This window comes from Carcharodon carcharias, chromosome 26 (assembly GCF_017639515.1).
Source record: "Carcharodon carcharias isolate sCarCar2 chromosome 26, sCarCar2.pri, whole genome shotgun sequence".
Classification (NCBI taxonomy): domain Eukaryota; kingdom Metazoa; phylum Chordata; class Chondrichthyes; order Lamniformes; family Lamnidae; genus Carcharodon; species Carcharodon carcharias.
In genome coordinates, this window is record NC_054492.1 from 40,196,839 (window position 1) to 40,216,166 (window position 19,328).

Genomic DNA, 19,328 nt, shown 5'->3' on the forward strand with positions numbered 1-19,328 from the left:
CGTTTATACTCAGTAAGTGGTTAGGGTCTGGAATGCGCTGCTCAAGAGTGTGGTGAAGAAAGATTCAATTGTGGCTTTCAAAAGGGAATTGGATAATTATCTGGAGGGAAAAAATTTGAAGGGCTATGGGAAAAAGGTAGGAGAGTGTGACGAAGTGAGTTGCTCTTGAAGGATGTGGATACGACAGCCTGAAAGGCCTCCTTCTGTGCTGTAATGATTCTATGTCCAAAAATGGATTAGTGAACATCAGCAAAAGGAGAGCAAAATGCCTGCATCGTGCTTGTTTAGGCCTTATTAAAGATCATTAAGTATGAACTCATTCAGTGTTCCACAGCTGCACATTCAAATCAAAATGTCAGCATTTTATTCCAGGTCAGACCTGTCATTAGTAATTTCAGTGAAGTAATGCAAGTATTAGCACAAAAATACAAAGCAGTTTCTGCCTCATGATATCAGCGTCATGTCTATTCCCACCTATAATCGCTGGAGAGAATGAGGAAAGGGAAAGTTAGAAATGCAAAAGGTATAATGGATGCAGAACCTTATCCGGTCTACTTCAGCAGAGTGAGTTACCTGAGCACTGTGGAAGAGGAAACTCAAACTCAGCAGAGGTGCTAGCTCCCTGGTGATAGGGTCAAGGGTGTCTCAGACCGGCTACAGCACGTTATGAAGGGGCAGGGTGAACAGCCAGTGGTCGTGGTACACATTGGTACAAATGACATAGGTTAAAAAAGGGATGAGGCTCTAAAAGCAGAATATAGGGAGTTAGGAAGTAAGTTGAAAAATAGGACCTCAAAGGTAGTGATCTCAGGATTACTATCAGTGCCACATGCCAGTCAGAGTAGGAATAGCAGGATGTATCAGATGAATACGTGGCTGAAGAGATGGTGTGAGGAGGCGGGTTTCAGATTCCTGGGACATTGGGACCAGTTCTAGGGGAGGTGGGACCTGTACAAACTGGATGGGTTACACCTGGGCAGGATCGGGACTGATGTCCTAGGGGGAATATTTGCTACAGTGGTTGGGGAGGGTTTAAACTAAAATGGCAGGGATATGGGAACATATGCAAGGAGTCAGAGGAAGGGGAATCAAGGACAAGAACAAAAGACAGAAAGGGGAATAAGAAAAGTGATAGGCAGAGAAATCAAGGGCAAGAATCAAACAGGGTCTCAGTGAAAAATAGTGGGAACGGTACAAGTAATGTTAAAACGACAAGCCTCAAGGCTTTGTGTCTTAGCGCGAGGAGCATTCGCAATAAAGTGGATGAATTAACCATGTAAATAGATGTAAACAGGTAATGGTATAGTCGGGATTACGGAGACATGGCTGCAGGGTGACCAGCGTTGGGAACTGAACATCCAGGAGTATTCAGTATTTAGGAAGGACACACAAAAAGGAAAAGGCGGTGGAGTTGCATTGCTGGTTAAAGAGGAAATTAACGCAATAGTGAGGAAAGATATTAGCTCCAACGATGTGGAATCTGTATGGGTAGAGCTGAGAAACACTAAGGGGCAAAAAATGATAGTGGGGGTTGTATATAGACCCCCAAACTGTAGTGGTGATGTTGGGAATGGCATTAAACAGGAAATTAGAGATACATGCAATAAAGGAACATCTGTAATTATGGGTGACTTTAATCTGCATATAGATTGGGCAAATCAAATTAGTAACAATACTGTAGAGGAGGAATTCCTGGAGTGTATATGGGATGGTTTTATGGACCAATACATTGAGGAACCAACCACAGAACAGGCCATCCTAGACTGGGTAGTGTGTAAAGAGAAAGGAATAATTGGCAATCTCGTTGTGTGAGGCCCCTTGGGGATGAACGACCATAATATGATAGAATTCTTCATCAAGTGGAGAGTGAAGTAGTTGATTCTGAGACTAGGGTCCTGAATCTTAATAAAGGAAACTATGATGGTATGAGGCGCAAGTTGGCTATGATGGACTGGGAAACGTTACTTAAAGGGATGACAGTAGATAGGCAATGGCAAACATTCAAAGAGCGCATGGGTGAACTGCAACAATTGTTTATTCTTGTCTGGCGCAAAAGTAATACAGGAAAGGTGGCCAAACCATGGCTTACAAGGGAAATTAGAGATAGTATTAGATCCAAGGAAGAGGCATACAAACTGGCCAGAAAAAACAACAGACCTGAGGACTGGGAGCAGTTTAGAATTCAGCAAAGGAGGGCCAAGGGATTGATTAAGAAGGGGAAAATAGAGTACAAGAGTAAGCTTGCGGGGAACATAAAAACTGACTGTAAAAGTTTCAGTAGGTATGTGAAGAGAAAAAGATTGGTGAAGACAAATGCAGGTCCCTTACAGTCAGAAACAAGGGAATTTATAATGGGGAACAAAGAAATGGCTGACCAACTAAATACTTACTTTGGTTTTGTCTTCACAAAGGAGAACACAAATAACATCCAAGAAATGTTGGGGAACAGGCCTGATAATCTGCATCCCAGAGTACTTAAGGAAGTGGTCCTGGAAATAATGGATGCATTGGTGGTCATCTTCCGAGATTCTATAGACTCTGGAACAGTTCCTACAGATTGGAGGGTAGCTAATGTAACCCCACTATTTAAAAAGGGAGAAAACTGGGAATTATAGACCAGTCAGCCTGATGTTGGTATTGGGTAAAATTCTAGGGTCCATTATAAAACATTTAATAGCTGAGCACTTGGAAAGCAGTAGCAGAATCGGACAGAGTCAGCATGGATTTACGAAAGGGAAATCATGCATGAGAAATCTACTGGAATTTTTCGAGGATGTATCTTGTAGAGTTGATGAGGGGGAGCCAGTGGATGTGGTGATTTGGACTTTCAGTAGGCCTTCGACAAAGTCCCACATAGGAGATTAGTGTATAAAATTAAAGCGCATGGGATTGGGGGTAGTGTATTGAGATGGATAGAAAACTGGTTGGCAGACAGGAAACAAAGAGTAGAAATAAATGAGTCTTTTTCCGAATGGCAGGCAGTGACTAGTGGGGTACCGCAGGGATCGGTGCTGGGACCCCAGCTATTCACAATATATATTAATGATTTAGATGAGGGAATTAAATGTAATATCTCCAAATTTGCAGATGACACAAAGCTGGATGGGAGGGTGGGCTGTGAGGAAGATGCAGAGATGCTTCAGTGTGATTTGGACAAGCTGAGTGAGTGGGCAAATGCATGGCAGATGTAATATAATGTGGATAAATGTGAGATTATCCACTTTGGTAGCAAAAAACAGAAAGGCAGGTTATTATCTGAATGGCTATAAATTGAGAGAGGGGAATGTGCAACGAGACCTGGGTGTTCTCGTACACCAGTCGCTGAAGGTAATCGTGCAGGTACAGCAGGCGGTAAAGAAGGCAAATGGTATGTTGGCCTTCATTGTGATAGGATTCGAGTACAGGAACAGGGATGTCTTGCTGCAATTGTACAGGGCCTTGGTAAGACCACACCTGGAATATTGTGTGCAGTTTTGGTCTCCTTATCTGAGGAAGGATGTACTTGCTGTAGAGGGAGTGCAGCGAAGGTTTACCCGACTGATTACTGAGATGGCGGGACTGACATATGAGGAGAGATTGAGTCGGTTAGGATTATATTCACTGGAGTTCAGAAGAATGAGGGGGGGATCTCATAGAAACCTATAAAATTCTAACAGGACTAGACAGGGTAGATGCAGGAAGGATGTTCCCTATGGTGGGGGAGTCCAGAACCAGGGGTCACAGTCTGAGGATATGGGGTAGACCATTTAGGACGGAGATGAGGAAAAATTCCTTCACCCAGAGAGTGGTGAGCCTGTGGAATTCATTACCACAGAAAGTAGTTGAGGCCAAAACATTGTACGTTTTCAAGAAGGAGTTAGATATAGCTCTTGGGGCCAAAGGGATCAAAGGGTATGGGGAGAAAGCGGGAGCAGGCAATTGAGTTGGATGATCAGCCAAGATCATAATGAATGGCGGAACAGGCTCGAAGGGCTGAATGGCCTACTCCTGCTCCTAGTTTCTATGTTTCTATGTTTTTATGAGGTGCTGTACATCAGATGTGCTACCTGATCTGAGAAGACCCACAAGGACAATCAACCAACTGCAAGGCACTGCTACTGACAGTGAAAATTGCCACCTCTCTTAATGCTACGCCACATCAAACTTCCAGACAGTCACAGAATTGGCCAATTACCTTTTGCAAATGACGCTTGCTTTTCTGGGATAATGAAAGAAGAACAGATTGTGAGACATATTGAAAATGAATCAATTCTGCTACATTCTGCAGTGTCGCTGGTGTACAAATTCCACATGTGTTGCCCCTTGTGTGTGATAGCCCTCTCTGTGTTGGTTGTTTACGAGCCTGATTACCAAGTGCTCCAATAATTGAGCCAGAAGCACTGGTTGAAAGCTGCATAACTATATGTTGAGTTACTCAGGATGCAGAAAGCCTGCTATGGATGCCTGTCACTAAGCTCGATCCAACTTCATCAGTATTAGTCACTCTAGTGCTTTCAAAGGTTACACAATTGCCACTTGTGCCACTTCATGCATGCTGCTGCTGGAGGTGCCCACTGGCACGTCTAAGCATAGAAAGATGAGATTGGTCCTGAATCCCCCTTATAGTCTTAAAATTCCAGTAACTGTTAACACTGGTTAAATAGCTCCTTAGCTCCATGCGCAGCCTTAAGGGGTTAATTTAGGCCCACCATGATTAGCCATTGATGAAAAGGGAATAGCTAATGAAATTTCGGCCAGGGTTTTACTGGCCCCCGGTAGGTGGACTGGCAGGCAGAGGGGGGAGCCAGTAGAATTGCAGGAAACCATGCAGAGTCAGCTCCCCGATCTGGTCCTGCCACTCGGGCTTTTTACCAATGGTGGGACCAGATGTGGATCAGCAGCCTGCTCCAAGAAAGTGGGGCCGCTGATTAGCATTATAGCCAAAGGCCTAATTAGGGGACAGTTTATGGGGCTGCCAACATTTTGTCCACTGTGGGGTGACCCCTGCTGTGTGGGGGGCTAAATGGTTGTGGCCTCCCTGCTTAGGGGAGGGCCATTGTTGCTAGTGGCTTGATGGCCCAAAGAGAGGGTAGTGACAGGAAAGGCAACCACCACAGGCCCAGCTACCTCCCTGGTAGGGCTTCCACTCTGACCGCTCAGGACTCTGAATTTTTTTTCCATTTCTTTTGGAAACTACCTGTCCCGGCTCCCGTAGTCTCCTGCCTGCCTCATCAGTGCCCACATCTCCTAATGGCATGGCTGAGGCTTCAGAGCTGCCTTCTGATTGGACCAGCAGCATCAGGAACCCATCTTCCATCCGTAATTGGATGCTGAGGCCCACAGGCGGCCAATTAGGAGGCTGCCTGTCGGAAAATTTCCGAGGGGGTCCCATTGATAGCAGGCATGGGCTCGGGATCCATTTTCCAGCCTGAGGTTGGGTCCTGTGATAACATTCAGGCCACCACTTCTAGAAACTATAGCTCTGACCCAAATCCTGCCATGAATTTATGAATTATGATGAAAAATGGCATTGCCCATTTTTGCTTCAAAAAAGGAATGTCAGGCCTTCAGTAACTAGTAGCCAGGAAAGCAACTCAACCCCTAGCTGTCACGTAATCCCCCCATGAGAAATAACGGGAAGATCAGTAACACATATTACATGTGCTGGTCAATCTGTGATAATCCCAGAGTAAATGTGCTGACTCCGAACGCCTGATGTGGCAGGACCACTTCCAAACTGCCTGCATCCCATTGCCCTTTCTCCAGCTGTGTGATTGGGAATGTTCCCTGCGACAGTCAGAGTCAGGAACTGGCACTGGAGATCTGGGATCCTCCCTTTATTTGGCCAGTGGGTGGGATAAATGTTTCAAAGTGCTCAAGGCTTTCTCACTTGATGTGGCTGGGTTAATTCACTGCAAATTGGCACTCATTTTGCCAACCCTCCAGAATGGTCCAGAGATCTCCTGGAATTAAAGGACCATGAGCAACTCTAGGACAATAATCATCCAGGCATTGAGGAAAATTGTTTCTCTTTCTTTGATTTCACGATCAGTTTTGGGTCAGTTCATAGCATACTCATTTCCAAGTCTGAAGGAAATGGGTTTAGGGCCCTTGCTCCAGGGCTTGGACACATGATCTATTCTGGCTTATTCAGTGCATCACAGAGGGAATGCTGCATTGACAGATGTGCTGCCTCTCAGATGGGATATTGAGCCTAAACCCCATCTACTTGATGTAAAACATGCTGCAGCTGTATTTGGAGAAGGACAGGGTGCTTTCTGGTGCCAACATTCATCACTCAACCAACCATCAACACAAAGAGAGATTAACTGACCCTCTATCTCATTGCACGGTTTTGAGATCTTGCTGTGCGCAAATTGGCTGCCACATTTGGATACTTCCTTGGGCGTGAAGTGCTTCAGAACATGCAGACAGAACGACATTCTTTATCATTCATATGATTATTTAACGTTACTTAGCATAAACCCTGAGTATTACTTATAAGTCAGTGCAACCTATGCGCTGATTTTGACAGTATTTCTGGGATGTTGTGTACCTCATTTGATCCAGTGAATGCAATTTTGTCAATATCCATGTGAGAGGCTATTGCTGCACCAGCCGTCAGGCCAAAGCCAGGCACAATATTGACCACGCCTGGAGGAAACCCAACCTGTGAAAGTGGGATTAGATAAAACAAGTTTAGTTAAAAAGAAAGCTTTCAAGATAAACCAGTAAATGAACAGAGGCTCTGTCAGATCTCGCCGCTTATGTCATCAGTGAAAGTCAAAAAATAGTCAAGCTAAAAGGAACACACCTCTTTGATGAGGGCTCCCATATAGAGGGCAGTCAAGGGTGTTTGCTCTGCTGGTTTGATGATTACTGTGTTTCCACAGCACAAGGCTGGAACTATCTTCCATGCAAACATGAGTAGGGGAAAGTTCCACTGCAGGTAGATGAAGAACAGAAAGATGATTAAAAAGGGGAAAATGAATCATGTTCTGGTGACGCAGCTTTAAACACAAAAAAGCCAACTGCTAACAGGCTGTTTGCACATTACTGTACAGGGTTCTAGTAGCATTATTAATGCAGTTACATAAAAGTGCATTTTCATATTAAAGCTGCAGATCACTGTTGATCACCAATGTCTGTCAGGTTCTTATGTTAATGTTCTACACGCATTTTTAGTGTTGAATTACCAATAGCATTAACAATAATTTCTAGGCTATAGCTTGGATGAAGCAACAGCTCCCTTGTTTTGCACTTCATTAAAAATCATGTTTTCAATGTTCATATTTTCTTGATGTGTTCCTTTGCTTTCTTATCACTGAATTTCAGTTTTATTTTTTCACAATTTCTATGATTTCTTAGAAAGGGAAAGGGAAAACCAGACTGAAGCTTGTTGAATGATTTTTTGGTACATAATTTACTTTAGCTTTGTTTCTGTTTTTTGATAACCCTGAACTACAGTTGAATCCAGACAAACGGTGAACACTTTTAGATTGAAGACATAATTAGAGGCTTTGACAGAAATCTATGTTTACGGATTTAAATCTTGACATTTTAGTTGGCATGATTAGTAGACAAACATTTCATGTGCATTTTTCTTCCCATTCTGAGGCTTCCCTGCAGCCAGGGTACCAGGTGGGCAGCCTAACTTCAAGGCCCCCAACTACCAGCCTTTGAACTAACTGCCAAGGGATGACCAAGAGTTACCTGGGGATAGCATGTCCACTCTTGCTGGCGTTACCTTACTTCCTGTGAGCAAGTGTTTGGCATTTGCTTGGATCTTGTCCCAGCAACATGACGTAGAAAGGGAACTCAGTGACCTGAGTGTTATACGACTCATCACTTGACGCTGCTCCTCATTGACATCTTTGATAAAGGTATTAGGTCTATAATTGGTGTTTGATGTGGCTCAGTTGGTAGACCCACTCCAGAACTTGATCACAAAAATCAAGGCTGACACTCCAGTGCAGTACTGAGGGAGTTCTGCACTTTCAGAGGTTCCAACTTTTGTTTAAAGCCGGAGGACCTGTCTGCCCTCTTGGTTGAAAGTAAAAGATCCCACAGCACTATTTGAACGAAGAGCAGGGGAGTTATCACCAGTGTGCAGGCCAATATTTATCTCTCAATCAACATCATAAAAACAAATTTTCAGGTCACTGTCACATTGCAGTTTGTGGGAGTTTGCAGTGCACAGACTGACTACCACATTTCCTACATGACAACAGTGACTACGCTTCAAAAGTTTGGCTGTAAAATCCTTTAAAATGCCTGGCGGCAATGAAAGGTGCTATATAAATGCATTTTTTCTTTCTACCCATGCAGCTTGTTCACAAAAGATACAATTCTTGCGTGCCTGGACATAAGTTATTTTTCCTATGTTAGACAAATCATATTGTGTATAACTCACTCCCTACAAGTACAGGTTCTTGGCAGCATCAAACCAGACAACAATTTTATTCTGCAATTATTTCCTACTCCAAGAGTGATTGACATTTAAAAGTCAGCTATGTCTGTGATGACAGTAAAGCATGAAGCTAATGTTTCATTTACTCTCAACTAGACAATCTCAAAATCTGCCATCTAAACATCACCACCCTTGGTTTTTAAATGTTATAATTTATTTCATAGCTCTTTGCTAGGATACTGAAATTTATCTGAAAGAAACAGACACAAGGCATGAGATTTACTGTTTACACGGAACCTTTGTATACAACAGGACACTTCTCAACCTACGTTACAAAGTGTACACATTATATATACCCATCTGTTAAGAATATCTACAACTGTTGGAAGAGCCCCTAAATTTTCTGTAATCATCTCTTAAATATATCATATGCATCATTCAGAATATGTTGTGCATTCAATCTAGAATCCCTGTGCAAAATAAATGAAGCATGATCAAAGATTTTACTTGAGTAGGAAAGAAGGTACAGCACTGTTTTACTCCCACTAATACATGCAGTAAATTAACTATGAATGTAGCCAAATAGATAAGTTAAGCCCCTTTTACTGTTTGAAATGTGTGCTGTGCCTCTTATTCAATGGGTTGGGTCTTTATTTAACTTGCCAGCTGCAAGTTATCCTTTCACGTCAGAGGTGATCGAATAATAAGATTAAAAATCGCTCTTCAGTTGTAGTCCATGGTATTTCCGAGAACATAAACACCTACTGTTGATGAATAATACTCACAGGGATGATCTGTCCACACACCCCTATTGGCTCATGTCTTGTAAATGTGAAATAATCTCCATCTGTAACAGAGGTCTGCAATTACTCATCATTCCTGTTTGATTTGGCTGCACAAAAAAACATTAAATACTTCTGGGCACATTAATCAATTTGTACAGGAGAGAAAACATGTAGACGATCTCTTACTGTCAAGTTCTCATATTGACGAACGGATGTCGTTTTAGTTAAAAATATCAAGCAAGTGCTTAAAGTGGATAAAACTGTTCAACATGAATCACTGTTACAAAAGGGGACATGTTGGCACAACTCTGCGTTTAGCAACAATTGACATCATTAATGCAAACTGGAGGAACAGCACCTCATCTTCAGGTTAGGCACTTTACAGCTCTCTAGATTTAACATTGAGTTCAACAACTTCAGAACATGAATGCTGTCTTCCGTTTTTGATTATTTTTCCACCCCACCACCACCCTTCCCCCGCATCCCCCCCACCCGCCCAGGGCCAGTCTGTAACTTGTTCTCATGTTTTGCTTTCAGAAAGTGCTGACCCTTGTTCTGCTGTTTACATATTCTGCTATCTGACCTTTATGCCACTATTAACACCTGCCTTAGTGTTTAATGCTATCATTACCACTCTCTTTGTCTTGTGTCCATGACATCTGTCAAATAATCTCTCCTGAGCTCTAACTGATGCCTGACCTTTTTTTTAATTCATTCATGGGATGTGGGCTTTGTTGGCTGGGCCAGCATTTATTGCCTATTCCTAGTTGCCCTTGAGAAGGTGGTGATGAGCTGCCTTCTTGAACTGCTGCAGTCCATGTGGTGCAGGGACACCCACAGTGCTGTTAGGAAGGGAGTTCCAGGATTTTGACCCAGCGACAGTGAAGGAACGGCCGATATATTTCCAAGTCAGGATGATGAGTGATTTGGAGGGGAACTTCCAGGTGGTAGTGGTCCCATCTATCTGCTGCCCTTGACCTTCTAGATGGTAGTAGCCGTAGGTTTGGAAGGTGCCGTTGAAGGAGCCTTGGTGAATTCCTGCAGTGCATCTTATAGATGGTATACACTGCTACTACTGTGCATCAGTGGTGGAGTGAGTGAATATTTGTGGATGTGGTGCCAGTCAAGTGGGTTACTTTGTCCTGGGCAGTGTCAAGCTTCTTGCGTGTTGTGGGAGCTGCACTCATCCAGCCAAGTGGGGAGTATTCCATCACACTCTTGACTTATGCCTTGTAGATGGTGGACAGGCTTTGGGGAGTCAGGAGGTGAGTTACTCATCACACTATTCCTAGCCGCTGAACTGCTCTTGTAGCCACCATATTTATATGGCTAGTTCAGTTCAGTTTCTGATCAATAGTAACCCCCAGGATGTTGATAGTGAGGATTCAGTGATGGTAACGCCATTGAATGTCAAGGGGTGATCGTTGGATTCTCTCTTGTTGGGGATGGTCATTGGCTTGCATTTGTGTGGCATGAATGCTGCTTGCCACTTGTCAGCCCAAGCCTGGATATTGTCCAAGTCTTGCTGCATTTGGACATTGATTGCTTCAGTATCTGAGGAGTCGCAAATGGTGCTGACCATTGTGCAATCATCAGCGAACACCCCCACTTCTGGCCTTCTGATGGAAGGATGGTCATTGATGAAGCAGCTGAAGATGGTTGGGCTGAGCACACTACCCTGAGGAACTCCTGCAGTGTTGTCCTGGAGCTGAGATGACTGACCTCCAACAACCGCAACCATCTCCCTTTGTGCTAGGTATGGTCCTATTTTTCTCCACTTGCCCCTTCCCCTCTCTTCAACAGCATAAAACCCATTACATTTCTACCTCCCTTCAGCCCTGAAGAAGAGTCCTACGGACTTGAAATGTTAATCTTATTTCTCTCTCCAGAAATGCTACCAGAGCTGCTGAGCTTTTCCAGCATCTCCTGTTTTATTTTGGATTTCCAGCATCCACAGTATTTTGCTTTTATCATTGTTTTAAGTATGTTTCAACAATTTGGCTTTTGATAAAAATCATACTTTTCACAATGCTTTCCAATCTTGCATTTCCCTAATCTACTTTCCTTTCTTGCAGTTGAATAAAATCCATTTCCTTTCCCCTTCCAACTGGGAGAGAACCGAGTCGGAGGTCAAGCCACCAATTTCAATCCTAATACTAGTCTGCAACTGGCCGCCAGGAGAAGTAGCCCATGCTCATTGAAACATACAAGATTCTGAAGGGGCTTCACAGTGTGGATAGTGACAGATTGTTTCCCTGACTGGGGGATCTAGAACACGGGGGCACAATCTCAGAATGGGGCCAATCATTTAGGACTAAGATGAGGAGAAATTTCTTCACTTAAACAGTTGCGAATCTTTGAAATTCTCTACCCTGGAGGGTTGTGGATGCTCCATCATTGAGAATATTTAAGGCTGGGATAGATAGTTTTTCTGGTTTCTGAGGGAATCAGGGATGGGGGAGTGGGTGGCAAAATGGAGTTGAAGATCAGCCATGATCATATTGAATGGCAGAGCAGGTTTGACCAGCCATATGGTCTACTCCTGCTCCTATTTCTTATGTTTTAATGTTATGCTTCTTTGGATATATGGACAGTGTGTCTATTATCGCTATAATAAGATATAGCTAACTATTTGATAATAGTAGACACTCATCTAGCCTTGTTAGTAGAATGCATTGCAGCCAAACAGAAAATTGAACGTCTCAACAGAGAGAGGTGTGAAATAAATATATGATCATTTATTCTTTATCTTAAATTCAAATTGTGAGTGAAACCATATGTTTGTCACTTTGCAAGGTTCAAAGTCCGTCTGACATAAAGTTGTAAATGGCTTGACATTTTCCTAATGTTAGATGCAGTTATTGGAAAATGTGTCATTAGGAACTTTTTCTTAATTTAAATAATGGATGCACAAGCACAGGTAATAGCATGGAGTCAACGACTGGCTAAAGGACAACTCCATGAGATACAGTTCGTTTATAAAACAGCCACTCAACACCCACAAGTTATGTTATTGCTGGTCTGGTCAGTCATACTCGGTAGAAGAATGTAGTGAAATATGTACATTTATCTAGATTGTTTTTATTCTGTAAATAGTAAGCTGTCAGTGAAGCACACAAAATTTCTGTGTGATGGTTTGAGAGGTGATCCTCAATTTGTTTCAGTAGTACTTGATTTAAAAATTGAAGATGCTTACAGACTGATTAAATGTCCTCATTTTTTCACAACCCTTTCAAAAGCGCTCCATTGATTGTAAAGCACTTTGGGGGACATGCTGAGGTCATGAAAGGTGCTACATAAATGCAAATCCTATCTTTCTTCAGACCAGAAGTTTGTACTTCCATGAGGAATCACTAGATTGGCATGAAGTGCAGTAAAGCTGGCCTTTCTTTAACCCAGGGGTTCTTTGACTAATTGTAGCATCCTACTGCCATGCTGGCTGAAGCAGCTTAAGATCCTGCTACAGTGTTCTTTAAATTTGGATTCTGGGAACTGGCTCCTGCTATTCACGCTGTTAAGTCTGTTACCCATGGCTTGATGGCAAACTCGTAAACCCTCTGCAAAATCAAAAACTCAAAGCCGGGCCTTCCTGCCCTGTAGGCTCAGTTGTTCAACGAATAATCTCACTGACTCATCGGAAGAGTAGGATGCCTATTTTAAAGCTTTCATAAAAACTTATTTCAGATAAATTGCAATACAGTCAATATAATGCCGCATTTTAGTGGACTAGCTTGTGATAATTATTAGTGTCCAAGGGTTATAGCTACAAAGTGCTTTGAAGGATGGATTCCAATTCTCTTTAAATTTTAATCGCCTTTAAAAAAGTGTACTTTTTCCAGAGTTCCTGATCTAATAGCTAATCTGCTTGGCCTTTGTCTGGTTGGTATCAACAGGAGTCCACTTGAATGAGGCCTGCACATTTTAACACCAACCTTAAGGTGGTTGAAGGAACATGCATTGGAAACACTCTCCGTGATGTTCCACACTTTTATCTCTACTACACTTGAACCTCTCTGCAAGTGCTTAAAATGCATGAACTAGTATCACTTGAGAACCGAAGACATGTCAAGGTAAGGCCACTCCACTGGCTAGTTGGACACAAATAAGTGCATTGAATGCTGCCCAGTAAAAGACAGAATTCCTGCTGAGACACTTTCCAACTTACAAATTAATTGGAAAAACAGGGGTAGAAACTACTTACATGAACAGTTACCAGCTGAACTAATTCGAAAAATAATTCTAGCATGAGTGATATTGCACTAAGTATTGCCCAATTAGAATATTTCCAAAATATGTTTGAATTTTTAATGCCTCATTGACTTGTCATCTAATCCAAAATCATGACTAATTAGGAAAACACTTACATTCTCCATTAAGGTACAGCAGCAGTATCTCGAGTATCAAATGTTCATCTTAAATGAGCCATAACATCATTATGAGACAATTGGAAAAAAAATCTCATTGGTTCGGTGTCTTTTTAAAAAAATCATTGATTCCAGAAATGGAGCTGAATTAACATGTGCCATTAAAATGATTGCTGATGCACCCTGAGCTCCTGATAATATCTATTAATCTTACTTCAACTTCCTCACACTATTGGGATAAGCTTCTCCTCTTGGCCCAGTTTCTTTCGTGTTATCATCAGCACGGACCATTTAAACAAATTCTGTTTTTTGAAACAACAGAAATAGAAATAAAATGAAAGGATGTTAAAGTTCAGCTTGATTCTTTTCAACTGTGAGGTTTTATAATGAAGCTCTGCTGGTACATCTTCTGCTTTAAGTATTTCAATAAACAAACCCCATTCTCACGCCCAGAATGTCAGGACTGGCAGAAAAGCAGCGCAGTTGTAAGGTATAAATCACAGCCTCAGAAAGGACAGTCAAAACACCAGAGGGGAAATGTGCATCCTGAAGACACTTCAGATTTGAACTGAAATCCAGCAATGGTTTAGTTTTGAGATAACTGTAAATGCTTTGGAGATGACAACTGACAGGAAATCAGGTTTTTTTTTTAGTAATTCTAGAAATGGGGTGGTTCGGGAGCTAAAGAGCTCCTGGCACATGAAGATCTCCAATAAAATTACAGCAGAGATTTTCTTGAAAATAACAGAGCAAGGGTTTAAAGAAATGACTCATTTTTAAGCAAGGACATTGTGTTTCATTATCAAAGAGGCAAGAATTTAATATGAGTTGCGCTTGAAAATTATGATTTGAAACCCCCTTTAAACTACCCACCCACTTGCAAATATTTCTTGAACACTGTAATTATTTCAATTGGACATAGATTGTTAAATGATTTATCATTGATCATAATTCAGTCTACTCTGTGTTACACAGACGTCTGAACTGACTTCACAATGCTACCACTCCAGACTGACAGATTCACTGCATGTGCATTTTATAAAGTATAACTCTGTCTCCCCTCCCACTCTTCAAAACAGCATAAACTGGGAAGACATCTGGGCCCTGACTCTGTCATCATTTATGCCAGTTCTTTAATGTGTTTCCACCATATACGCCCACTTCTGGAAGCCAGAACTCATTAGCTCTAACCCTGCAATTCACTATGATTAAACATTTTAATCAAGTGGTGCTTTTTAAAGCAGTTTCCACTATAGAGGAAACTTTTTTTTAAAAAATTCTGCTAAACTACTGCTCTCAAAGGAATTAAGTTAAGAAACTTGAGAAGCTCTTTTGACTCTAATGTGTGTATGCTGTCCTATATAACTGACTTTCAAAAGCTAATTTGAAGAACACAATTTTGCTGTGGAATTATTTCTTTTCTTCTTGGAGTTTAAGGGGAAGTAGAAATAGAGAGTGACAATGACTAACGGGGGTCAGGGCAGTCGACAGTCCCCAGTTTTGTTTTCTGTCAGCAACTGCAAAGCCTCAGCTTGAGAGAATTCAAGTGGTGGTGATCAGGAGGGAGCAGTCTCTTTCATCGCTAAGTTAGATACTAGATTCTTTTGACCTTACACAAAACTCACTGGTCTAGTGGTTGTTTGACCCAGTTTTTGGAAGTTGCTGACTCCATTCAGATGAATGTGGGCTGAGCAGCATGAAGACCCCTCCCCGGTGACCCCTCGGCCCAGAACTTTTAGCTCATTGGGCAGGCAGGCGCCCAACCCGACCGAGCGTAAAATGACACGTGATGATGTCATCGCGCACTCACACGATATTTCGGTCAGCGGGCGCGCCCAGAGTCGGCAGCGCGCCCGCCGACAATGATATGACCTTTTAAAAAGGTAATTGCAAGAAATTTATCACTGCCTGTCCAGTCTTACGGTTGGCGGGCAGGCAAAAAGGCCAAGCGGCCTTTGCATTTTTTTTAGGAAACCTCATCCACGGGCGAGATGAGGTTTCCAACATCGAATAAAAATAAAATTAAAATTTTAAAATTTCATTTATATCATGTCCCTGCTCATGTTTTATGACATTTTAAAAAATCTTTTATTTTTAATGTTTTAAACTGTTCATCTCCCTGTGGCAGCTCAGTGCCTCAGGGAGCTTTTCCAGTGTGCCCCCACACACATGCACCAAGTTCGCGCTTGCCATCCCCTCCCCAGCACACAGGCAGCGCTGCAGCTTGCGTTTGCCCACCAACGTGAAATCGTGGTCCGGCCCCGGTCATTGGCTTCCCAACCATCCCTGTCCACCCCCGCTGAGCTCATCCGACAAGGGAAAGATCCTCCCCATGATGTTGCAGAGCCACTTAGAGCGCATGATGATAACGCCTATGGGTCATGATTGCATTACTTAATTTCCCTTCAACACCTAGGCTTTAAAGGATGCACCATTGCAGAGTAGAGACCGGCAGAACAATACCCAGTTGGTTACTCAGTCCGTATGATCACTGGCATTCATCCAAACATAGGAACATAGGAACAGGAGTTGGCCACTCTCCAAAATCACCAAGTGCAGAGCAGCATTGGTTGAAATCTGACAAAGGATTGCCAACAATCTCAGCCAGGGTTAGAATGTGGCATGGGGAATACAGTAAAGGAAAGGTATCTTCAAATGGGAGCATCTCAAAAGGTGAGTGGTGCAGTAGCCTATAGCTGTCCTTTTATCTTTGGTATCTAGATTCCAATACAGCGAAGGTTGGGATAGAAATTCTTCTCTTTCACTAACAAGGATCTTAAATATATTGAGTTTTGATTGTTTTAGAATAATTCCTGCAGGGTGCAGGAGAACTAAACTATCTCTTAGTGGGTAGCAATTGATAAAGGTTAGTGTAGCTAATGTATGTCCTACAGTTGCAGGGGTGTAAATGATTTCTATCCTTGTATTATCAATTTTCCAAAATCAAATATTGAACTACATGAATGTTCAAAGTGAAAGGTTAGACCAAGCAATATTTCCAAGATCTAGTTTGCATCAGAGGACAATTAATTCTTTACATCAGTTATCCAAACAGTACAAACTTGGGCTGCGGTTTTACAATGCTGCGACTGATTGCTATAGAATGTGAACTGCATCTGACAAGCCCAGGAGAGAGATTTGCTCCCAGGCAGCTTTGTTTTAATGTTGCGAGAATGGGGCAGCAGAGTTTGATTCATATATTTGATTCATATATATAGAATGGCCGGAGAGGTGTTATGTTGCAGCTGTGAGATGTGGGAGCTTTTGGATGTCAAGGCGATCCATGACAAACACGTCTGCAGCAAGTGTAAGCAGCTTGAGGAATTCCGGATCAGGATTATTGATCTGGAAGCTGAAATGCAAGCACCGCATGACATAAGGGAGGGGCAGAAATACCTGGATACTTTGTTCCAGAAGACAGTCACACCTCTTAGAAGAGAGTCATCTGTTTTGATCAGCAGTGAGGGGCAGGAGGATGTGACTGTCAGTGAGACAGGTAATGAGACCGAGCAGACAGTAGGGGAGGAGCCTCAGGCTTTGCAATTATCAAAGAGGTTTGAGATGTTCACAACCTGTGCTGATGAAAGCAAAGTCTGCAGGGTGGATGAGCTGTTGGCCATGGCACCGTGGTACAGGAAGTCGTTCAAGCGGGGAGAGCAAAAAGGAATGTAGTGGTAGGGGATAGTATAGTGAGGGGGATTGACACTGTTCTCTGCAGCAAAGGGCGAGAATCCAGACGGCTATGTTGCCTGCCCAATGCCAGGGTTTGGGGCATCTGCTCAGGGCTGGAGAGGAACTTGCATTGGGAGGGGGACAATCCAGTTATTGTGGTCCATGTAGGTACCAATGACAAAGGTAGAACTAGGAAAGAGGTTCTACAAATTCAGTATGAGGAGCTAGGTACCAAATTCAGAAGCAGGACTTCAAAGGTAATAATCTCTGGATTATTACTTGAGCCATGTGCAAATTGGCATAGGACAAATAAGATTAGAGCAATGAATGTGTGGCTCAAAGACTGGTGTGGGAGAAGCGGGTTCTGGTTTGTGGGGCACTGGTGTCAGTACTGGGGAAAGTGGGGGCTGTACCGTTGGGATGGTTAACACCTGAACCGTGCTGGGACAAGTGCCCTCACAAATCGCATAACTAGGTAAGTAGAGAGGGCTTTAAACTAAACAAGAAGGGGGAAGGGTCAAGCTTGGGTAGAGGTAACAATTCAAAGTGTAGAGTCAAGATCATGAGAAATGAGGGTCAGAGGATGGCAGGAAGCGACAGAGAGAAAAAAACCTAAGAGTACATCAACAGTCAAGGCGAGATGTTACAAAGGTAACAAAAAGACAAAACTGAAGGCTCCCTATCAGAATGCACGTAGCATCCATAACAAAATAAATGAATTGTTGGCGCACATTGAAGTAAATAAATATTATCTGATGGCAGTTACAGAGATGTGGCTTCAGGATGACAAAGACTGGGTCCCTAATATTAAAGGGTTCATGACATTCAAGAAGAAGAGGAAGCTAGGTAAATGTGGAGGGGGAGCACTGTTAATCAGAGAGCATTGGTGCAATAGTTAGAGATGACCTTGGTCCAGGAGATCAGGGTGTGGAATCAGCTTGGGTGGAGATAAGGGATAGTAGGGGGAATAAATCATTAGTGGGAGTGATCTACAGGCCCCCTAACAGTAGCCACAGTGTGGGACAAAGTATTCAAGAGAAAATATTGTGTGCTTGTGATAAAGGGATGGCAATAATCATGGGTGATTTTAATTTACACATAAACTGGAAAAATCAACTTGGCAGTAGTAGCCTAGATGAAATGTTCTAAGAGTGTTTTTGAGAGAGTTTCTTAGAGCAGCATGTTCTGGAACCAACCAGAGAGCAGGTTATATTAGACTTGGTATTGTGTAACTTAACAGGGTTAATTAACGACCTCAGAATAAAGGTAGCAGCGACTATAATATGATTGAATTTTACATCCAGTTTGAAAGGGAGACGAGTGGGTCTAAGGCTAGTATCTTAAGCTTAAGTAAGGGCAAATATGTAGGGCTGAAATCTGAGCTAGCTGAAGTGAACTGGAAAACTAGGCTAGAGGATAGACGAATAGAGAAGCAATGGCCGACATTTAAGGGGATATTTCATTGTATTCAGAGTAAGTACATTCCTACTATAAAGAAAAATTCTAAGGAGAAGACCCACAATCCGTGGTTAACTAAAAATGTCAAGGAAAGCATCAAACTTAAGGAAAAAGCATACAACTCCACAAAGAAGAGTTGCAGGACAGATGATTGAACAGAATATAAAGAATGGCAAAAAATGACTAAAAAGTTAATCAGGAGAAAGAAATTAGAGGAAGCTAGCTGGAAATGTAAAAATGGATAGCAGGAATTTCTAAAGGTATTTAAAAAGGAAAAGAGTAAGTAAAGTGAGCGTTGGTCCTCTAGAGAGTGACAGTGGGGAGTTAAAGGTAGACAATAAGGAAATGGTGGAAAAAATGAACAAATATTTTGCTTCTGTGTTCACTATAGAGGATAGAAAAAAGCATTCCAGGAGGTGAACGGGAGAAAGGAACTTGGTGAAATTGAAATCACTAGGGAAATGGTACTGAGCAAATTGATGGAGCTGTGAGCTGGTAAATCTCTGGGTCCTGATGGACTATGGCCTTAAAAGAGGTGGCTATTGAGGTAGTCGATGTGCTGGTGTTAATTTTTCAAAATTTGCTAGATTCTGGAAAGGTTCCATCAGATTGGAAGGTAGCAAATATAACCCCTCTATTCAAGAAGGGGAGGAGGCAGAA

General features: G+C 42.4%; 1 protein-coding gene across 2 annotated transcripts in view; it reads right to left on the bottom strand.

The window, feature by feature from the left end:
- aldh1a2 (aldehyde dehydrogenase 1 family, member A2) overlaps positions 1-19,328 on the bottom strand; it is an 84,289-nt gene that overhangs the window by 24,109 nt on the left and 40,852 nt on the right. For both annotated transcript variants that reach the window (XM_041175084.1, XM_041175085.1), the window contains exons 5-7: positions 9,175-9,236; positions 6,794-6,922; positions 6,536-6,649 (exon numbers count right to left, since the gene is read on the bottom strand). In XM_041175084.1, the coding sequence (XP_041031018.1) occupies positions 6,536-6,649; positions 6,794-6,922; positions 9,175-9,236 (305 nt within the window). The remainder of the gene's footprint in view (positions 1-6,535; positions 6,650-6,793; positions 6,923-9,174; positions 9,237-19,328) is intronic.